The 22,000-nt window shown below is 44.1% G+C and overlaps 1 protein-coding gene across 1 annotated transcript in view; it reads right to left on the minus strand.

Moving 5' to 3' along the window:
• The window catches only part of LOC101948840 (NACHT, LRR and PYD domains-containing protein 3-like), a 57,122-nt gene that overhangs the window by 14,149 nt on the left and 20,973 nt on the right, over window positions 1-22,000 (minus strand). Inside the window, exons 7-11 of the mRNA XM_042862092.2 lie at window positions 14,880-15,050; window positions 10,709-10,879; window positions 9,305-9,478; window positions 2,484-2,654; window positions 607-777 (exon numbers count right to left, since the gene is read on the minus strand). Coding sequence (XP_042718026.2) covers window positions 607-777; window positions 2,484-2,654; window positions 9,305-9,478; window positions 10,709-10,879; window positions 14,880-15,050 — 858 coding nt within the window. The remainder of the gene's footprint in view (window positions 1-606; window positions 778-2,483; window positions 2,655-9,304; window positions 9,479-10,708; window positions 10,880-14,879; window positions 15,051-22,000) is intronic.

Genomic DNA, 22,000 nt, shown 5'->3' on the forward strand with positions numbered 1-22,000 from the left:
GAACCACAGCTTGCCCCAAAGGGTTTTGTGTTGTATAATGAGTCCAACATTGGCCTCTGTTCTAACCTGCCCGGTTTGTTACTGTGATCACATGTCCCCACTCCCAGAGGGCTGCACTTCAAAGGGTATTTCTCCAAACTGGTGGTGCCTCTCAGCTGAGAGAAGCTTCCGCCCCAACTCTTTGAATTTCAAGGCAGGAGCTACCAATATGTCAAGAAATGAGAAATCAATATGTCAAGGTGTCAAAAGTCATTAAAGTTCTCTACAAAATAGGCTGCTAGCTGATGGGAAAAGACTGCACTGTTTTAAAGCAAATGCATTTTAGTAAGAGTATTTTTTAAAATAAATTATTTATTCACTAAATATCAGGGGGCTGTGGAGCCAGCTTCTGGTGTGGGCCCAGCTTTACTTAAAAATTTCTATTTTCCAAGCAGGGCAGTCTGGTGCATGTTGGGAGCCAATGACACAGGTGCTGGAGAGACACTAATCTCTCAGCATCTCCATGTAGCTGCAGGGAGCAGACATGAGCCACCAGCCACACACCCTGCCAAGCGCTTTACACAAAGGATGCCTGTAAATGCACAGAGGAGGCCAAATGTTACTTACCCCAGTTTCTGCAGTTTGCAGTTCGGGTGTTTCAGTCCCTCGCACAGCAGCTGCACTCCAGAATCTCTGAGATAGTCAATACCCAGCTCCAGCTCTGTCAGGCTGTCACTGATGCTGAGAACAGCCGCAAGATCCTCACAGCAAGCATCCGTGAGAAGGAAATTCTTCAATCTGCAAGAGAGAGAAATGCAGAGACAAGCAATCACAATGTGAATGGGGCTTGTCCCAGCTGTTATGACAGGTGGCCCCGCCCACCTGCTTCTCTCCCGGACCAATCAGCATTGAGAATGGACCAGAAGGCCTGCCTCACATCCTGTCCCAAGCCCCACTCCTAGTCTAATGAGAAACCAGTGTTGGTTGGGACTTCCTGCGTAAGCCCTGCTCCTTGCACTTCACCCTGACTGGACCGCCCTGGGAATGAGCCAGACATTTCAAGCCCCATCCCTCTGCCAATGACCAATGAGGAATAAGGGGTGGGGAAAGACTTCCACCCTAAGCATCGCCCTTAGTCCTTTCCACTGACCAACCAGAATTCAGGATGGTCCCTGTACTCCCGGCTGTCAGAGTTTTAGAGTAATTGCATCTTTGATCCTCTCTGTGGTCTGCTCAAGGAAAACTCCCTCGGGCTTCTAGCTGCTGCCTCTCTCTGGGCAGGGACCCGTATCCTGTTCCCTTCTGACCGGGGATTTAGGCTGTGGCAGCCGGTAGTTGCACTCTGATTATCCCCAGAAGGTCTGACTAAACGCAGCCCCTGGACTTTGCTCTCTTTCCAAAGGCTATAACTGTGGTTTATTAGTAACCAACCAGCACTCTCAAAGCAGAGTGCAATTATTTAAGGACAAAAACATACAGAGAAAACATAAAATAATAACAGGATTTAAATGCTCCCCCTCCCACATCACCTCTATGGAGACCCAGGCAGGTTCCAGTCCCAACAACCCTTCGGCAGGGTGGAGTCTCCCCTTGGACAAAAGGTCACAGCCATTTGTCAAATCAAAAAAGAGGACCCCTCTGTCAAGATCAACTCAGCCTTTTATCCCAAACCTCTTGCTTTGTCCCCACTCCCCAAGTCTGATTGGCCATAGAGCAAATGTCCCTGCGTAATTATTAGGTCCTGCTGGAAGGCAGGCATGGGATACCTACAAAAGGCTGTGACACATAAGAGCCTGCTGTCTAATTGGACAGCCCTTGAGCCTCTTTGGAGGATGCAAATAACTTGAGCTGGTCTGTAGGCTTGGGACAGAGCATAGGAAGGCCCAGAGATGCCTGTTTGGGAAGATTTTCACAGGAAAAGCAAAAGGCACATCTAACAAAGAGGCTGTGACCCGCTGAATGTTGAGTCCTTGCTCCAACGTATGGGGGGGTGGGGGCGAGATCTCCTCAACAAAATAGCTGATAAAAATATATGTCCATCCTAACCTTGTTCTTGGAAGCATTTGCACTGTTGAGCTTAAATTTACTAAAAAAGTTCAGCCTGAAGCAGACACCCGGTGCGGAAAATTTCCACCCAAGCAGTTAGAGTTCAGCCAATTTATAAGCAACTGAAGACCGACTTACAATAGGAAGTATCAGGCAAGGTTAATAATAGGTGATACTACCAGCACATGTATTCAATTACAGGCAAAACACTTATTCCTCAAGTTCAGAGAGGAGGAGGAGGAGTTTGGAGGTAGAGCTCCAGTTTGGGCCCATCTTTCTTTATAACTTCAAGTTTACAAACATGACAGGCCATCGGGATGTTGTGAACCACTGACACATCAGGTGCTGCAGGGTTACTCAGCTGTCAGCCTCACCATGTACTCGCAGGGAGCTGACAGTCTCACACCATCGGCACAACTGCCAAGTTCTTTACAGAAAAGGAACCTGTAAATACTTACCCCAGTTTCTGCAGTTTGCAGTTTGCGTGCTTCAGTCCCTCGCACAGCAGCTGCACGCCTGAATCTCTAAGGAGGTTCCCCCTCAGCTCCAACTCGGTCAGAGTCTGGTTGATACTGAGAACAGAGGAGAGATCCTCACAACAAGCAGCTGTGAGCTGGCAACCCATCAACCTGCAGGAGATACGTAAACAGAGAGAAATGAGCATCTCTGTCTGTCCTGTTCCCTCTGTGGGTTTTTATAGCAAGATTCCTTTATTCTGGGAATAAAATCACAGAGCTGCAGCAGTGGTTGCTGAGGACCATGTGACTATGTGTGGATTTCAATCCATGTGCAGCTGCAGCTTTCATTGATCCTGTATTTCACATATGAATGTTATTCTAAGGCAAAGTTCCCAAACTCCATCCCCTGAGCATAAGCATTGTAGCTTCTGCTAAAGAAAAAGCAATAAAGGAGGAGCCAGAGGAGAGGAAATAAAGGGAGGGTCAAGATTCTCAATGGAAAATAATGAAACGGTTCCTGCAGTCAAAGCTATATTTTAGTTTTGCAGATGTGGGAAGCCTGTTGTTGTCTCTCACGGTCTCATTTCTACTTAGGATTCAGCCAAGAAGCCAGCCTCTGTGGCATACTTAGTTCTGAACATTCAGAATTCAGGGATGGGCTCCGTTTTGCTGAGTGTCAGGTTCCCCCATCCCTGTCCTATTTTCCCTAGGTTTGACCATACCCTAGAAAATGCTGGGAGTTCCATAGGGAGCCCAGTCTCACAGGCTGGGCCTACAATTAAATTGTGACAGTCTTTTGCCGTTGTAACAGCAGCATCGTGGGAGTGACTGTAGAGACGTCAGAAACTTAGGAATATGGGAAGAGCTAAAAAGTGGGATAAAATGAGCCCAGAGCTAGTGTTTGTGTTACATATGGGCTCATAATGCTAGGGAGAGACCGATAGGTGCCTCACGACTTCCCTAAAGAAAGCTCAAAGGATCTCCCAGTGATGGTCAAGGCCAGATCCACGGCTGGTGTAAATCTACATCTAAGCTACTTAGAAGTCAGTGGATCTATACTGATTTGTACCAGCAGAAGATCTGGCCCTTAGTGTGGAAGTTCAGTGGCCATAAACTCCCTGACCTATAGTGTAAAGAGTCACAATTTATCAATGGATGAAAAGCTACATGGATTGGTGTGGGAAATGAAGACTGGGGAGGGAATTACAAAGGAAGCCAGTGGCTGCTGACACTAATTGTTGTATTTTACAGTTGGGACGTTTCAGCCTCTACAAAGTGGTGTCACTCCTGAATTCCCCTGGTTGAGACTGGAATTCCTTCTCTGGGACTGAAGGTAAATGTCACACACAAAGTACAGCTCAGACAGTGTGCAGCAGCCAAATTATCTGAGCATATCACACCATGGCTCTCAAACTGTATCAAACCCCCATGAGTTTCAGGATATCATTCCAAACCCTAGCAGTAGCCCTGATTTACAAGACTCATAATACCTCAAGGTGACGCTGTCTCAGAGACTGTTCACCCCACCCGTGATCCACCAACCTGGCTACACTGCCCAGGGGCACTACAGCTAACAAAGCCCAGGTCAGACTCCTGGGGCACAGGCAGAGCATTCTCAGCAGCAGGCCCTGGCTGGGAAGCTCTTTCCCAGGGAAGATTAGTCTGAGCCTGGGTCTGTCCATGTTCAGATCTAAATGCCAGACCAGCCTCTCTGATCCCTTACAGAGCCCTGTGTTCAGGGAGCTCTGATTACTGCCCAGCACGCAGCCTTCCAGAACGTGGAGTGGCACACGCTCATATTCCAAGTTCAGAAAACCAGTTAAGTTTCGCCTGCCCCATCAGGAACAGGAGGGGCAAACCCTAAAGGTCAGAAAACCAGGACATTTCCCCAAGGAAAAGCAAAGCATCTTATATAAGCACAAATACAACGTTTACATTTCATAACCTGGCACAGTGGCCCTGTGTGCATCATCAACTTGACAACATGTTACCTCTTACGGAACATTTCGCAAGTACTTCCCTGCCCCTGCCTGCTTCCAAAATATGAAGCAACTGTGACCTCTAGTGACTGACAGGAGGAACTACAGACTCTGCCTTCACTGGATTCCATCTGCAGTAAGGACAGGAGTGACAGGGTTGCCAAATGAATGTCAGATGAGACACCTGACACTTGGCAGCCCTGTGGTCTGTACATACTGGTCAGTGATAAGCTTTCGTGGGTAAAAACCTCACTTCTGAAGATGCATCTGAAGAAGTGAGGTTTTTACCCACGAAAGCTTATGCCCAAATAAATCTGTTAGTCTTTAAGGTGCCACCAGACTCCTTGTTGTTTTTGTAGATACAGACTAACACAGCTACCCCCGATACTGGTCAGTGATGTCACCTTGCTGCTGGGGAAGTGCCATTCCCAAGAGATACTGCTGCCTGGATCACTGTATTTTTAAAAATAATTGTGACTGACTATTCACAGCAGCTTGAGTGCTCCCACTGGGATGTGTTGCAAGTTTCCAACCCCACATGTAGTAGTGACCTGAAATCCAGCAGCCAATGCTCATGCAGCTGCCCGAGGCTGAGACAGATTGGTCCCCAACTCACCTGAAGATCTCTTGAGAAAGGGCAAAGCCTTCCAGAGCACCAATACAAACTGCCCATCAGTAGGCTCCCCCCGCCATCCAAGAAAATCAAGCGCCCCCTTTTTTGGTCACAGCAGCAGATCAGCCTCCAGTGCCCAGGCTGGGCCTGGCAGTTCCTTTAAGCAACATGTCAGAGGCCCCCCTAATCCTATTTGTCAGTGTTGGAAAATGGATGTGATGCTGCAGCTCACCCTACCCCAGTTGGAGGTCACTGAGCAACAAGATTCTGGGGAGCGGGGGCGGTGGGAAGTCATTCATCTGCTCCCACTGCCAATCCCACTTGTAGCAGCACGGAAGAGGTCGCTCTCACTGATTTCTCTGCAACTCCATTTGCTTCCAGGAAAATCTGGAAGTGCAGCCATCCCTGCCAAATTCCCTTTCCGAGTGAGAGACTGAAGGGGCTTCATTCAGTGAAAGCTTTTAGTTCACTTGTGCCTCCAGGTGATACGGGTCTGACACAAAGGAGTGCTGGAGAGGAACTGGTTGCTATTTCCTGGCCCTGCCTAGTCCCATGACTTGGATTAATGTGATAATGGCCTGTCACATGACAGAGGTCACCACCCACTGCTACCTTAGTAACTAGAAACACTTTTCTATGTCCGGAGGGGCTTCTTGTCAAGGGTATTTCTACAAACTGGTGGTTTCTCTTGGCTGAGCCTCGCTTCACTTCCCACTACAGGGACTTCACATTATATTCATCAGTAATGCAAGGAACCTACAGGCCTGTGTCCTGTAAGACACTGACTTCAGCAAGTTGGCATAAGGCTTGAGGCCTATGAACTCTGAACAGATAAACGCCCCAAATAGAGTGCTTAAGGGGGATTTCTGACCACAGGAACATGACCCAACCACAAGAGTGTTATGGCAACGAACTGACATATGTAACAGATACATGAGCTACATCTGAGATACCTAACAACAAAATGGCCATGGTAACAAATTGACCTATGTGATAATAAGTTGAGAACACTAACCTACAGGAGAAGGACACTCCAAAGTTATAAAGGTGAGGAAATACAAAGAAGGAAAAGGAGGGAAAGCCTTGCATCAAACATAGTGGAATCAGCATAACATCTTATAAAAGCCTAGGGGCAGTAGTAGAAGGAGATGTAGCCCTTGGGAGGTGCCAGAATGATGGCTACTGGTGATGAGGGGGAAGATGATGGTGATGAGGAAGATGAAAATGAGGTAGGATCAGAGTCTAAAATAGGGAAAGAACAAGTCAAAAATTACTTAGACAAGTTAGATGTCTTCAAATCACCAGGGCCTGATTAAATGCATCCTAGAATACTCAAGGAGCTGACTGAGGCGTTATCTGAGCCATTAGCAATTATCTTTGAAAAGTCATGGAAGATGGAAGACATTCTGGAAGAATGGAAAAGGGCAAAAAGGGAAATAAGGACAACCTGGGGAATTACAGACCAGTCAGCTTAACTTCTGTACCCAGAAAGTTAATGGAGCAAATAATTAAGCAATCAATTTGCAAACACCTAGAAGATAATAAGGTGATAAATAACAGTCAGCATGGATTTGTGAAGAACAAATCGTATCAAACCAATCTGATAGCTTTCTTTGACAGGGTAACAAGCCTTGTGGATAGAGGGAAGCGGTAGATATGATATATCTTGACTTTAGTAAGGCTTTTGATACTGTCTCACATGACCTTCTCATAAACAAACTAGGGAAATACAACCTAGATGGAGCTACTATAAGGTGGGTGCATAACTTGTTGGAAAATTGTTCCCAGAGAGTAGTTATCAGTGGTCCATAGTCATGCTAGAAGGGAATAATGAGTGGGGTCCCGCAGGGATCGGTTCTGGGTCCGGTTCTGTTTAATATCTTCATCAGTGATTTAGATAATGGCATAGAGAGTACACTTATAAAGTTTGCGGATGATAAAAAGCTGGGAGGGGTTGCAAGTGCTTTGGAGGATAGGATTAAAATTCAAAATGATCTGGACAAACTGAAGAAATGGTCTGAAGTAAATAGGATGGAATTCAATAAGGACAAATGCAAAGTACTCCACTTAGGAAAGAACAATCAGTTGCACACATATAAAATGGGAAATGACTACCTAGGAAGGAGTACTTCAGAAAGGGATCTGGGGGTCATAGTGGATCACAAGCTAAATATGAGTCAATAGTGTAATGCTGTTGCAAAAAAAGCAAACATCATTCTGGGATGTATTAGCAGGAGTATTGTAAGCAAGACACAGGAAGTAATTCTTCCGCTCTACTCCGCGCTGATTAGGCCTCAACTGGAGTATTGTGTCCTCCAGTTCTGGGCGCCACATTTCAGGAAAGATGTGGACAAATTGGAGAAAGTCCAGAGAAGAGCAACAAAAATGATTAAAGGTCTAGAAAACATGACCTATGAGGGAAGACTGAAAAAACTGGGTTTGTTTAGTCTGGAGAAGAGAAGACTGGGAGGGGACATGATAACAATTTTCAAGTATGTAAAAGGTTGTTACAAGGAGGAGGGAGAAAAATTGTTCTTCTTAACCTCTGGGGATAGGACAAGAAGCAATGGGTTTAAATTGCAGTAAGGGCGGTTTAGGTTGGACATTAGAAAAAACTTCCTAACTGTGAGAGTGGTTAAGCACTGGAATAAATTGCCTAGTGAGGTTGTGGAATCTCCATCATTGGGGATTTTTAAGAGCAGGTTGAACAAACATCTGTCAGGGATGGTCTATAATACTTAGTCCTGCCCTGAGTGCAGGGGACTGGACTAGATGACCTCTTGAGGTCCCTCCCAGTCCTATGATTCTATGACGGCTCACATTTCAGGTTGTTCTACAAGGGATGGCGTGAGTATATGGATGTGCAGATGTACACTCTGTAGTATCCTGAGCTGGGGTGTTTGTGACTGTGCTAAATGTATTAATAAACTATTTGTAAATATAGAGGAGTTCCTGTAGTGTGAGTGTTGCAGCTGTGCACATCGGAGTTTCCCATTATATAATGATTTGCATAAATACTGGGCCTGATCTTGGGACAAGAACCTGTCAACCCTCAAAGTGATAATTGGGGATTATATCTATATTCCTCTATAATCTATAGATCGGGCACAAGGTCTGATCCCTTCTTTGCCCTTAGGGGCAAAATAAACAACTAAGCAGCCAATGAAGAGCCGAAGGGGTCCATGATAAAATCCCACAGTGCACTGGCCAACACAGGCAGCTGGGCAAACAGAAGAACAAATGGTGGCTCTTGAAGAGAGTTTAGCTATAGACAAATCTCCCCGACCCCTTGGCATGAAAAGGATGTGTGTAACCCCCACACCTCCTGGGTGTGGTGTTCTGTCCCATCTAGTGGCACCGGGACCACTTAGAGAGAGAGATAAAATGAGTCTGCTTTACAGCCTTAGCTAAGAGCCAGGTGGATTTTAACTCAGGTGGTAGAGTCTCATACACAGAGGTCTCCAGTTCAATCCTGCCTGTCAGCAACCGGTGTCTGTCAGCGTTACAAGTGGGGGCTCATCCGGGATTCCAACTGGGAAGTCTCTGAAGCTCAGGACACACTTCCTCAGCTAGGGGAAGTATGTAACCCACACACCTTCTGGGTGTGGTGTTTTGTCCCACCTAGTGTACCACTTAAAGACCACTTAAAGAGAAAGCAATTAATGAGTCTGGTTAACAGTCAATTGGCTTTTAGTTCATGTGGTAGAGGCTCATGTACTAAGCTCCAGAGGTCCCCAATTCGATCCTGCCCGCTGACGACCAGGGTCTGTCAGCATTGCATGTGCAGGGAAAATTCTTCCTCTCTAAAACAGTATCCCTCCCACAGTTTCCCCGGAGGCAGAGAGATTTAGGCTCCGCAGCACCTTGGACCTCTTGTGTTTCTATTCGTTTTAAATCAAAATAAATGTAGTATTGTTTAAAGATGACTAAACAGGTGTTTAAAAGACGCTGCTTCAATTTTTATTGAAAAAAATATATGCACGTGGAAATCACTCAATCCTCAAGTTCAGGGGGATTTGAAGTACTGCTCCAGTTTGGACCCATCTTTATTAATAAATTCTGTTCTCCAATCGGAACAGCCCATAGGGATATTGGGAGCCACTGAGACATCAGGTGCTGGAGGGACACACAGCTTTCAGCCTCTCCGTGTTCCTTCATGAACCTGACATCTTCCACCATCCGTACACCCTGCTGAGTTCTTTCCAGCAGGAAGATGTGTGAATACTCACCTCAGTTTCTGCAGTTTGCAGTCAGGATGTTTCAGACCCTCACACAGCAGCTTCATTCCTCCTGCCTCTCCTAGGTTGTTCAGCGCAAGATCCAACTCAGTCAGGGTCGGTTTGGCCCTGAGAACAGAGGAGAGATTCCCACAGGAACCGGCTGTAAGACCACAATTCATCAACCTGTGGGAAACATAATCAGAGTGGGAAATGAGCACTTCTGTCTGTCCAGTTCCCTCAGTGGGTTTCTAGAAAGAGTCCTTTATTCTGGGAATAAAATCACCCTGCTGTAGTAGTGGATGCTGGGGACCACATGAGGATTTCAGTCCACATGCAGTTTTAGCTCTCAGTGGGCCTAAGAGTGGGAGAATTGTCTGATTCCACCAGAGAGAGGTGGAGGCCCGGGACCTGAGGTGGGTGCACCCAGAGAGACCCGAAAGGGGACAGGGGTATAGCTAGCCCTGTAACTGTGACACAGGATTGAGCATGTTCACCACAGCCTAGATGTTGCTCGCTGAAGTCTGAATTTGGCCTTTCCCAGGGGAGCATTCTAGATACAGGCTTTCCTCTTTCCCTATGGCAGGCTGTAAGCCACTGGGCAGACTCAGAGCAGCTTTGGGAAAATGAAGTCATTTCAAGGTACTCGAGGGGAGGGAAAAGCACAGGAAGCCTCCCTCTCCTTGCAACCCCGCACTACGGCTGGGCACAGCCACAGCCCTTGTATTCCCCTGAGCAAAAGGTCTGATCCCTTCTCTCTCCACCGCGGTGGCAAAAGTAGCACCAAAGCAGGCAAGAGCAGAGCAGAAGGGGGCATGATAAAGTCCTGCGATTCGCTGGCCAGCACGGCCAGCTGGACAAACAGAAGAACATGGTGCAGCTCCTGGAAGGGTTTAGCTGCAGGCAAATTCCCCTGCAGGTGAAGGATGTGCAGGAAGAATTCTACCTCCCTTAGACAGAATCTCTCTCACCTGCCTCCCTTAGGCAGGACTGTGAGAGATTTCGGAGTCTGAGGCTTTGTAAGACCTCTTGTCCTTTCATGCATCTTAAATCGCAGTAAATGTAACATTGTTTTAAAGATCGTTAGAATATTTATAAGAATTGGCTGTTATCGAAGGGAGTGAGATCATGCTTTAAGCCTTATTGGACTTATATTTTTAGTGAATATTACTACAACTTAGTCCTCAATTTCAGGGGTGGGGGGTGAACTAGGGCTCCAGTTTGGGCTCATCTTTCTTTATAAGTTCCATTTCCCAAACATGAGGGGCCATTGGGATGTTGAGAGCCACTGACACATCAGGGGCTGCAGGGACACTCGGCTTTCAGCCTCGCCTTGTACCTGCACGGAACTGACATCACACACCATCCCCAGACCCTGCTGAGTTCTTTCCAGAAGAGAAACTTAGAAATACTCACCGCAGCTTCTGCAGTTTGCTGTGTGGATGTTTCAGTCCCTCACACAGCAGCTGCACACCTGAATCCCCCAGGTTGTTCTCCCCTATATCCAGCTCTGTCAGGGTGGGTTTGGTGCTGAGAAGAGAGGAGAGATCCCCACCACACACGGCCGTGAGATGGCAGTTAGAAAGCCTATAGGGGACAGATAATCAGAGAGGGAAATGAGCACTTCTGTGTCAGTGGATTTCTAGGAAGATTCCTTTAATTTGGGAATGAAGATTACAGAGCTGTAGTAGTGGATGCTGAGGACCACATGACCAGGTGTCGATTTCAATCCTGGGCACCTGTAGTTCTCATTGATCCTGTGTTCCATACTTGAACGTTATTCTAAGGCAAAGTGCCCAAACGCCATCTCCTGAGCAAAAACATTTGGGTTTCCCCTACTAAAAAAGCTTTATTACACCTGATAGGATAGGAAAGCAAAGAAGGGGAGGGAAAGGAACTTCACTAAAAAGTCTATTGCAGTTTTGTGGATGGGGGCAGCCCATTTTTCTCTCTCTTGTTGCATCATTTCTACTTAGGACTCCGCAAACAAGCACCATCTATGGCTTACGCACTATTGAATATTCAGGGATGGGTGAGTATTGCCTTAGCTCAAGTCCCCCTTCATTCTCCATGTTGCCTGGGCTTGACCACACACTAAAGGAGGCCTCAATTTCCCTAGGGAGGGCAGTCTCACAGGCTAGGCCTACAATGAAAACTGTTACCGTCTTTCACCATTGCATTTCTACCAGTGGCAGACTGCCTGCCAACATTCTCAGCCACTGGCGCGCTTAGCCCTGCTCTTAGGGAAAATGCCACTGTCTGTTGTTAACACCCTCGCAGTCACACTGGGAGTAGTGCCATTTTCTTATTGACATTTTAACAGAGCTCCGAGCAGACAATGCAATAAACAGTGACCTAAAGATGTTTGTGGAAAATGTGTGTGTGTTGGACTATCATAAAATGCTATGGAAGGGATGCGGCTGGGGAGAGATCAGAAGCGGAGGAGTTAGATTGCAGAGCATTCGGGAAGCACTGAAAGGTGGATAGAATGACTGAGCCCTGATGTGTTGTACCTGTTACATACAAGTGCACAATATTAAGAAGAAACCAATAGATGCCAAATGACTTCCCTTAAGAAATCGCGACTGAATTCCCAGTGATGCGCAAGGCCGGATGCTGAGATGATGTAAATCAGACAAGCGACTCTGAAGTTAGTGGAGCTTTGCTGATTATTGACAGCAGCTGAGGATCTGGCCCTTAGCGTGGAAACTGATCAGGGAGCACATGGCCAGTGCTTCTTAATCAGCCTCTTACACTCTGTGTGGAGGATCATCCACTCCCTTCCCAACCACTTGTCACTTATTTAGGACTCAAACTGGACTGCAGGCTAACATACCAGTCCCATTTAAAGAAAAAGTTCACCTCCTGTGCCGCCTGGGGAGCAGAGGCAAATGTTCTGCAAACTTCAGTCCTGACACTAGTGTTTGCTCCAGCAGAATATTGTGCAGCAGTGTGGGGCAGGAGTCAGCCCACACATCTCGTTGATTCAGAGCTGAACATAGCCACCCATATCTTTAGTGGCTGTGGCCGCCTTAGCCACACATTCACATCTAATTTATATGCATTGGCTCATATAGATCCCCCAAAACTTCAACGAGATGCCATCACTCTTAAAACTGCCTGGAGGGCCATAACGGATGAAAATGACCTGCAGCATGCAAGGCTGACTATGCTTCAAATATCAGAGGGGTAGCCGTGTTAGTCTGAATCTGTAAAAAGCAACAGAGGGTCCTGTGGCACCTTTGAGACTAACAGAACATGCTTCAAATGGGTGCAAATAAGCAATGCACACTTCCCGCAAGTGGATCTGCCCACCTCCAGAAGAAACACCTACAATTCTAGCTCCTGCTGACTTGCCATGACCAACTTTGTGCTGCCAGCTTAATAGCAGGGCTGTCAGGAAGGGGGAGATTGCTTGAGATAACCACCTAACACCACACCCTCAAGAGACAATGCCAGAACTATTAGCCTGGGTATTACTGGCTCCCCATCCTGCTGGGACACAAGATTCCACTTTTACACTAGGGGACCACAGAAGGGTTTAAGGAGAGACATGCTTCCTCAAGGAGACACACATAGGGAGCTAGAGCTAAGGCAAAGGGAAACAGAGGGTCACACCCCAGAATCTACTAGAGTGTCTGAGGAAGCTAGGCCAGCCTAGATCTCCAGCAAAGAGGGGGTGGGGTGATAGGATTCTGGGGAAGATATCTATGCATATAGACTCTGCTATTTTGAAACCTTTTTTCCCCCTAAAAGGCTTTCTTCTTATTAAATAAACAATACTTGTGTTCTCAGAAGGCTGTTCTGGCCACTGGGTTTGACTAGTCACAGACTCCCGAAGGGAAGAATCGCAGGTGTCGAACCCACTCAGACCTGCAGGATAATCGCGATGGATACACAGGTACTGGCTGAACCAGTCAGACTTGAGGGGCAATCACAGTGGACACAAAGGGGACTGCTACCCTGGGCCTGGTCTAAGAGTGGGGAAGTTGCATGATTCCACCCAGAGAGAAGCAAGGACTAGAGGCCCGGGGCCTGAGATGGGGGCACTCAGAGAGACCTGAAAGGGGACAGGGTATAGCTAGCCCAGTAACCATGACATAGGCATAGGCTTGTCCACTGAGGCCTGGATGTTGCTCACCAAAGGCTGAGTTTGGCCTTTCCCAAGGGAGTATTCCAGATACAGGGTTTCCTCTTTCCCTATGGCACAGTGTAAGCCAATGGGCAGACACACCAGCTGGTGAGGAAAAATTAAGTCCCAGCTACAACTCACTTCAAGTCCCTTTCATCGGATCTTGCTTTACTGTGAAAAACAAGATCTAAAAGCAAGAGGAAATCAACTCATCATACTGGGTAATATCTTCCCAAGACCTTGTCAGCTGGAAGGGGAAAGGACAGTGCCTCCCCATTAGGCAGCTTCCTCCACACCGGCTTCCCCTTTACTTCCTTAACCATGCCCAGATCAGCCACGGAACCTGGGAACCCCTTACACTGAGGGCACCAAGCATGCAGCCTGCAGGAGGATCTGATGTGCAAGATACATTTATGCAGCCCATGTGACATTCTCAGATTCTCCAGAATCTAAGCTGCCATTTAAACAAAGTAAGTTTCTAGCTCTCATGGCAGCAGAGATCACCTTCTCAATGTGAATCCAGTGTAACTGATACAATGATGTTTACCTGAGTCGGCGGACAGCCTGAAACAATGACTTGGGGGGTCTGAACTCTCCTGTTGCCTAGTAATCTGACATGAGTATCAACTTAGTTAACACTGACTCTGAACCATCATCAATGGGCTATAAAACACTGATCATTTTGGTGGCTGGAAGAGGGTGGAAGCAGTGGGAGTGAAACCCAGTAGCTTGCGGATTGGAAGTTGCTACAGAGAAGAAAAGGCAGAGACATGGAACAGAGCAAACTCCCAAACACCAGCAAGAGGAAGAGAAACAGAAAGCAGGATGGAGAAGGAAGCGAAATCAAGGGCAGAAATGCAGTGGCCTTAAAGGGAAGCAGATTTTCTCACTGAGGAAGAATGTGGCGAGAAAGTGCAGAACAAATAATAAACAAAACAATTAGTTATTACATAAGCCCAAATTGTCCCCTTGATCATTGCTATCAGGGGAGGAGTCTATTGTGCATCATACGGAGTACATTGTATTTATACCCTGGCCCATAGACTACAATTAACCATACAAATCAGCCCTCTTCGCTGAGTGAGTTTCACACCTCTGCCTTAGATGCTTAGATGCAAAATATATGTAAAATTGTTTTAAAGATCATAAAGTGGTGTTAAAGTGGGCTTTTCTCTCAGAAGATGAGATTAAGCTTCAATTTTTATTCAAAAATCCATTTAAGTGAAGCTCACTTTTAGGGGAATTTGGAATTAGTGTTCCAGTTTGGGACCATCCTTATTTATAACTTCCATTCTCCAAAAATGACCAGCCATCAGGCTGTGGGGAGCCACTGACACTCCTGATGCTGGAGGGACACTCAGCTTTCAGCCTCTTCGTGCTCCTACAAGAGCTGACGTCACACACTATCCTCCTGGCCTGCTGAGTTCTTTACAGAAAGAAACTGCAAATACTCACCCCAGTTTCTGCAGTTTGCAGGTTGGATGGTTCAGTCCTTCACACAGCAGCCTCACTCCGGAGTCTCTCAGGTTGTTCATTGACAGGTCCAGCTCAGTCAGGGTCTGTTTGGTACTGAGAGCAGAAGAGAGATCCCTATAACAAGCGTCGGTGAGATTGCCGTTAGTAAGCCTGCAGGAGACAGTTAAACAGAGAGGAAAATGAGCACCTCTGTCTGTCCGGTTCCTCGGTGGGTACCAGTGTGTCCCTAGAAAGAGTCCTTTGTTCTGGGAATAAAATCACAGCATTGTGCTAGTGAATGCTGAGGACCATATGACCATTTGTGGGTTTCAATCCACATGCATCTGTAGCTCTCACTGATCCTTTGTTCCACATACAAATGTTATTCAAAGGCAAAATTCCCAAACTCCATCCCTTGAGCAGAAACACTTGGGTTTCCCTTAATAAAGAAATTATTATCAATGAGGGGTCAGAGGATGGGAAAGAAAGGAAGCAAAAGGAATCTCACTGGAAAATAATGAACATGCTACTGGAAGGTATGTTACAGTTCTGTGAATGGGTGGAGAGCCCTTTCTTCTCTTTGTTCCATCATTTCTTCTTAGGGCTCAGCAAACAAGCCTCCATCTATGGGATATTTAATATTGAACATTCAGGACGTAGGGTTGGGTTCCATTTTGCCAGCTCTTGAGTCCTCTCTCCCTCTCCCATTTTCTCTGGGCTTGACCATAGACTAGAAAAGGCTGGAATTTCCCTAGGAAGCTGAGTCTCATAGGCTGGGCCTACAGGGCATGTCCACAGTGCAATAAACAACCCATCGCACGGCCGCGGCTGGCCCCGGCCACCCGACTCAGGCTGGCAGGGCTCGGGCTGCAGGGCTATAAAACTGCATTGTCGATGTTCAGGCTCAGGCTGGAGCCTGGGCTCTGAGACCCTCCAACCTCATGGGGTCTCAGACCCTGGACTCCAGCCCAAGCCTGAACGTCCACACTGCAGTTTTATAGCCCTGCAGCGTGAGCTCCACCAGCTCGAGTCAGCTGACCTGGGCTCTGAGACTCGGTCCCACAGGGTTTTTTTGTTGCATTGTGGACGTACCCACAATGAAATTGTTCTTATAGTCTCTCACCATTGCAGCTCCCCTGGTGCAGACTGCCTGCCAGTGTCATTAACCAGGGTGTCACCTAACCATGCTCTTAGTAAAAATGCTGGTGTCTGTTGCTACCTGCAGGGGAACTGCGCCAGCTGTAGTACAATGATAGGAAATTATAACAAAGAGATCACATCTTCCTCCCTTGGTGGACACCAGAGGTCTTTACCACCCATCTGAACAAGAAGCTACTAGCCTTCTGCTCATACAGATTTTTTCTTTCTGAAACTTTTTAGTAAGGCAAAGTTACAATAAAATACCACATTGTACATTAGTTATTCAGGATCCAGTTAATATTCATAGAATCTGGCTAAAGATATTGGCTTGCTGGTTGGGGAGCTCTCCTCCTCTGAGTATGCTAAAAAGGGTAACGAAATTTCTAAATGCCTATCCTCTTTTTGGCCTCTCTCGTGTACGTATTTGGTCTGAAAGCATTTCCAGTACAAGGACAGTACATATTTTACTATACCCCAATTCCATAGGAGAAGTCAGAATTTTCCAATAATGTGCAATACAAAGTCTTACTGCTAACAATAAAAAAGAAATTAATTTGTTTTTCAGTTTAAAACATAGATCCTGTACTGGAGCATTAATTAAGCAGGTCAGGGAGTCTCCCAGGAAGCTGGCGTTTTGTTATAAGATGAAAATCTTTAACAATTTCCTCCAAAAACTATCAAATTCTTGGACACAGTGACCACATATGCAAGTATTTTCCCCTTTCTCTGCTACCCCTCCAACAGAGCACCTCCCTAGTAGCAAAAATATGATGGATCTTAACTGGAGCAACATGCCATGAATACAATATTTTATAAAAAAAATATTTATGAGCTACAGAAATTAAAGATGTATATCTCCTTTGCCATATAGGGACCTGCCCATCCAGATCAATTTCTTTGTCCAAATCCCTCTCCCATATTTTCATCTGGGTTGTTTTCTTAACAACGTCTTTTTCAATCAAAATTGTTTATGTCTTAGCAATTAAACCTTTTGTTCCAACTTGCTCCTGGGGCAACTCCTGAAATGCAGTTAAAAGTCTAGATAGAGCTGTCTTGTAACTAGATTTCACAATAAAGTGTTTGACCTGTAAATATTAAAAATACAGGATTTTTACCTTATTACATATCTCTTGGTGTGATTTTAAATCAGGATCCGGGAACAGCTGTCCAAATTGAGTCATCTCAACTCTTAGCCACAATGAATAGTCACTTTGATATTTCCTAGGGATAATCTCCTGATTATTAATGAAAATAGCTAAGGAAGAGGGCCTTTCGCAACACAAATTTTAAAAAATTGTCCAATGTGGCTAAGGTAGACTGGATGAACAGGTGACTTTTATATTTGGTGACCTAAATTTTTTCTTAAAACCAACAATTACTATAAATAGCTTTATCTGAGCTCCAGTCTTGTTCAAGTTTTACCCAATGTTCAGATGGTCTATTGTGAACCTAATTTATCATATCTTTTCCATTGTGATGCATAAGAAGAAGACGACAAATTAGGAGAAAACTAGTCCAACTCACTTTATAGGCTTAAACAGAATTTTACAACTCACCTTTTGTCTTTTATGTTTCCGTATAAATTTTAAATGCACATCCTGCCATGTTTTTAATGTCATGTCAGGGATACCAACAGGGATCCACAGAAACAAAAATAATAACTTTGGGAGGAAATTCATCTTTACCGAGGCTGCTCTACCTAGCCAAGAAATTTCATATTAGTTCCATTCTTCCAAGTATTTTATTATTTTATTTCACAGTCCAGGATAATTTGCCTTTAAAAAGAATTTTTATGTTTCTCCACAATATTTATTCCCAAATATTTTAAAGATTCCTTAGCCCTTTTAAATTTATGTAGCTGTCAACAGTTTGTTTTGACCCCTTCAGGAATATTAATTCCTAAAAATTTCAGATTTGTCATCCTTTATTTTGAAGCCTGATACCTGCCCAAATTCCAAAATCAATTATTCTATCATTTTTAATGAGGCTTCTGGATCCTGCAAATATAACAAGACATCAGCATACACGCTATTTTGTGTTCTAATCCAGAAGATGTTTCGATGCCTTTTACAAGGGGCTGTTTTTCACATTTATTGCAAATGGCTCCATTGCCAAAGCAAACAGTAAGGAGGATAAGGAACAACCCTGTCTCAGACCCCTAAACAAATTAAAGGGAGTGGAGTCATGACCATTAACCAAAGCAGACACTTGAGGATGAGAATGCAGGGCCAAAATGCCTGTAGAAAACTGATTTCCAAAACCAAACCTTACCAAAATCTGTCTGAGGTACTCCCACTCCAGCCGGTCGAAGGCTTTCTCAGCATCCAAAGAAAGCAGCACACAGGAAGAATTGCTAGAATTAACATTATAGATCAAATTGAGAGTTCTTCTGATATTATCAGAGAGATGCCAGAAAACCTACTGGGACCTGGAGCTTTGTTGGATATTAAAGTCTTAATTACAACTTCAAATTCCTCTGCAGCAATTTGCCTATCACAAGCTGCCCCATAAGCCGTTGAGAGTTGAGGTAGCATCACACTTCTCAAATATCTATTTATAAGTTCAGGGTTTGGCTGTTATGAAGTGTACTAAGAATGGACAAGTTAGCAAACAATTCAGGGATCTCTTTGATGCCAGTTACTAAATTTCCCTTTTTTATTTCTAATCAGGGGGAAGGCTGATTTCTTTTTTAACTTTCTGGGGAAAAGCCTATCAGCCTTATTGTCCTTTTCATAATATTTTTGTTTAATATATTTCAGTGTTTGCTCATCTGTACCTGTTTGTAATAAGCTAATCTTCCCTCTTATCTCAATTATTTTCTTATACACTCTTGTATGTCTACCTTCCAAAATAGAAAGTTTATTAACCAAACTCTCTTCTTCATGAACGCTCATCTTTTTAAGGTATGGTATTTATTTATAAGGTGCTCCCTCATTACCACCTTTTTGGCATCCCAGAACACACTTTTATTAATCCCTTTCTTATTACTATATATACAAACTTCTGAAAATTGTATTCCAGCTCTTGAATTCTAAGGGGGTCATATAACAAAGCTCTTTTTTTAATAAATTAGCCAAGGTCCTAGAAATAAAAATCATATAAATACTGGAATAAGATCCATGAGTTGCAGAATATGTATAGTTCCTAACATCCAGATTCATCTCCTGCCAGACATTTTCTAAAGTGATGCAACAAATTTGCACTTGCTCCTCCCAAACGCCCTCTGGGTACATTTGATCGATCCAAAGTGGGATTAAGCACCTCATTAAAATCCCCCCTAGAATAATATCCCCTTCCCTAAAACTTCATAAACCCCTAAAAAACTATTAACAAAGGAAGCTTGCCCTTGTCTGGGAGCAGGTACATTGGCTAATATGAGAAGTTTATCTTTCAAGGGCCCCTTAATTAAAATATATCTGCCTTTTGTATCTATGAGTTGAGCTGAAAAAATAAAATGGAAGCATTTGGCAAAGAATATTGCCATCCTTCTTCTATTAGATTGCCCTGGGGAGACAAGGTAGCTGTGTCCCAGATGTATACAGGTATTTATCATCATTTTTCTTCAGGTGTGTTTCCTGTAACTAGATTACATTAGGAAAATCCTTTTTCAGTGAGCAGAATACCCTTCTCCTTTTTATTGGATTGTTTATCCCCCTTAACATTAACAGTCATTGCATAATAAACTCACCCATAAGTACCAAGTCTGTTCTCACCCAGTATATTACCCCAGTCAGATGCCATGTCCCCATTACATTTGTGCCTGTTCTTTAAATAAGACATTTTAGATAGAGTTCACATCCTACACAGTAATTTTAAGATTTACATACATCACTTTTCCTTTTTTTAACACCTATATTATTGTACCTTGATTCTGCATTTGATTTATTATAATGTTCAATTCTGAGCCCTAAGTTTTTAGTATAATTTTTCTGTTGAAATATATAATAATATTTAACATGTTACTGTTCTCTTATCCTCTATTTCCCTCTCATTCCCCTCCCTATTGATTCTCCCATAGTCATCTGGTCCCCTCTATCTGTGAGGATCCAGATTTTCCTTATGTCCTCCGGGGGCACGTTAGCTCCCTATTGAAGGAACGTTTTCTTTTCTTTCTTTTATTAATGTTTCAAGAACCAAGTCTTATATAATCTTATCAAACACCTTTGTAACATTGGGCATTCTGAGATTACAATGCTATCTTTGAGTTCATTTATTCTTAAAATATTCCACCATAGATGACCCATTTCCAATTAAAGTAAATTTTGGAATGTTTGTTATTACTTTAAAGTCAAACTTACTTCAATAAAGCAGATCTAGGTCTCCTGCTATTTTGTTATTAATTTTTGTTTATATAATATAAATATAATTCACAACATTAAAAAAACTATATTCTTATAACCATTAAAGATACTATATCCACACAGAGTAAACTATCCTGCATGCAGCTTCCATTTAACTCTAACCCTTTATCATTATAACCACATGGATATAATATCCATTATTTATTGTAATGTCTTACAGTACTGATCATGTTCTTTGGGATCTGGACTTTTTCTTCTGCTCTCATGTCTGTTCAGTTGTCTTAATGATGCATCTGTTTGAGCTATTTTGGCTCTTTAATCTCACTGACTCTTGGCGACCAGGGGGACCGATGCCCTTGATCCCCTTCAGATTGTTCTTGAGCTGATTCTCCTGTACCCATGTCCATAAGTACTAGTTTCCTTTCTTTTGGATCTGAGACAGACATCTGCTCTTCCATCTAAAGGCTAATCTAAATGGGAAACTCCTCTTATATCTTATATTGTTCTCTCTAAGAATTGTGGTCACCTTGTATATTCGCTTCACTTTCTAAAGGTTGCAGATGCCAGATCTTGGAACATTTGTATGAGCTGACTAAGAATCATCAATGGTTCAGCTCTCTTCCTCATAGCCCTCAGTATTTTATCCTTGTCTTGATAATAGTGTAGATGGACAATCCCATCTCTGGTCTGGAGTCTGCTTGGGGCCTGGGGAAAAAAGATCTGTGAGCCCTCTCAGTACGAATGCATCTTTATTACCCAGTTTTAATGGTATGAAAAATATTGACCAATGTGTCCAGCAGATTTCACCCTTCAGTTTCCTCTGGAAAACCTTTAATCCTTAAATTATTCCTGCATTCTCTAATTTCCATGTCTTGCAGCTTCAATTCTATTTCTTGTTCTCTTTTTTTCAATTATTTGGATTCTTCAATCTATATTAGTAATTCTGTTGGATTGTTCATTTAATCCTATTTCCACATCTGTTAGTTTATCATTAATTTCATTTTTATATCTTTAATGTAAGCCTGCATTACTCTTCCCTCATTTCCTTATTCATAGGGTGACCAGATAGCAACTGTGAAAAAACGGGACAGGAGGTGGGGGGTAATAGGTGCCTATATAAGAAAAAGTCCCCAAAAATGGGGACTGTTCCTTTAAAAACGGGGCATCTGGTCACCCTACTTATTCACTTCTTTGATTTCTAACAGTGGATCCTTCACATCAGCCTTAGTGACTGGTGCTTCTCCACCTGCCTCCATAGTTTGTTTGCTGAAGGGCCGTTACTACTTTTTGTGGCCGTGTCTTTGTTTTAGGGGAGTCAGATGTTTGTACAAGAGGAGATCTTTCCTTCCCAGACACCTAGATCTTCTTCTTGTCTTTCCTTCCTGCTTGTTACACCTCTCTCAAGATGGCTGCCACCACACTTCCCCTTTGTTTGTCTGACCTTTCCAAAATGGCCACTGATGACCCACTTCCTCCCCCAGACACAATAGTACAATTTTAATTATTATTTTTATTGCACTCACCCTCTGTCTCTTTACAGGACAATGAGGATCCAGTTCAACATCTCCCCGTTTGCACAGTAATTATCAATATATTCTGCAGGCTGAGGGCTCTGGATTCTGTTGTTGGATATTCTACCTCAGAGTCTGCTCTCTGGGATTGGGAGCTGTCCAACTTTCT

The sequence above is a fragment of the Chrysemys picta genome, chromosome 4 (assembly GCF_011386835.1).
Source record: "Chrysemys picta bellii isolate R12L10 chromosome 4, ASM1138683v2, whole genome shotgun sequence".
Taxonomy (NCBI): Eukaryota; Metazoa; Chordata; order Testudines; family Emydidae; genus Chrysemys; species Chrysemys picta.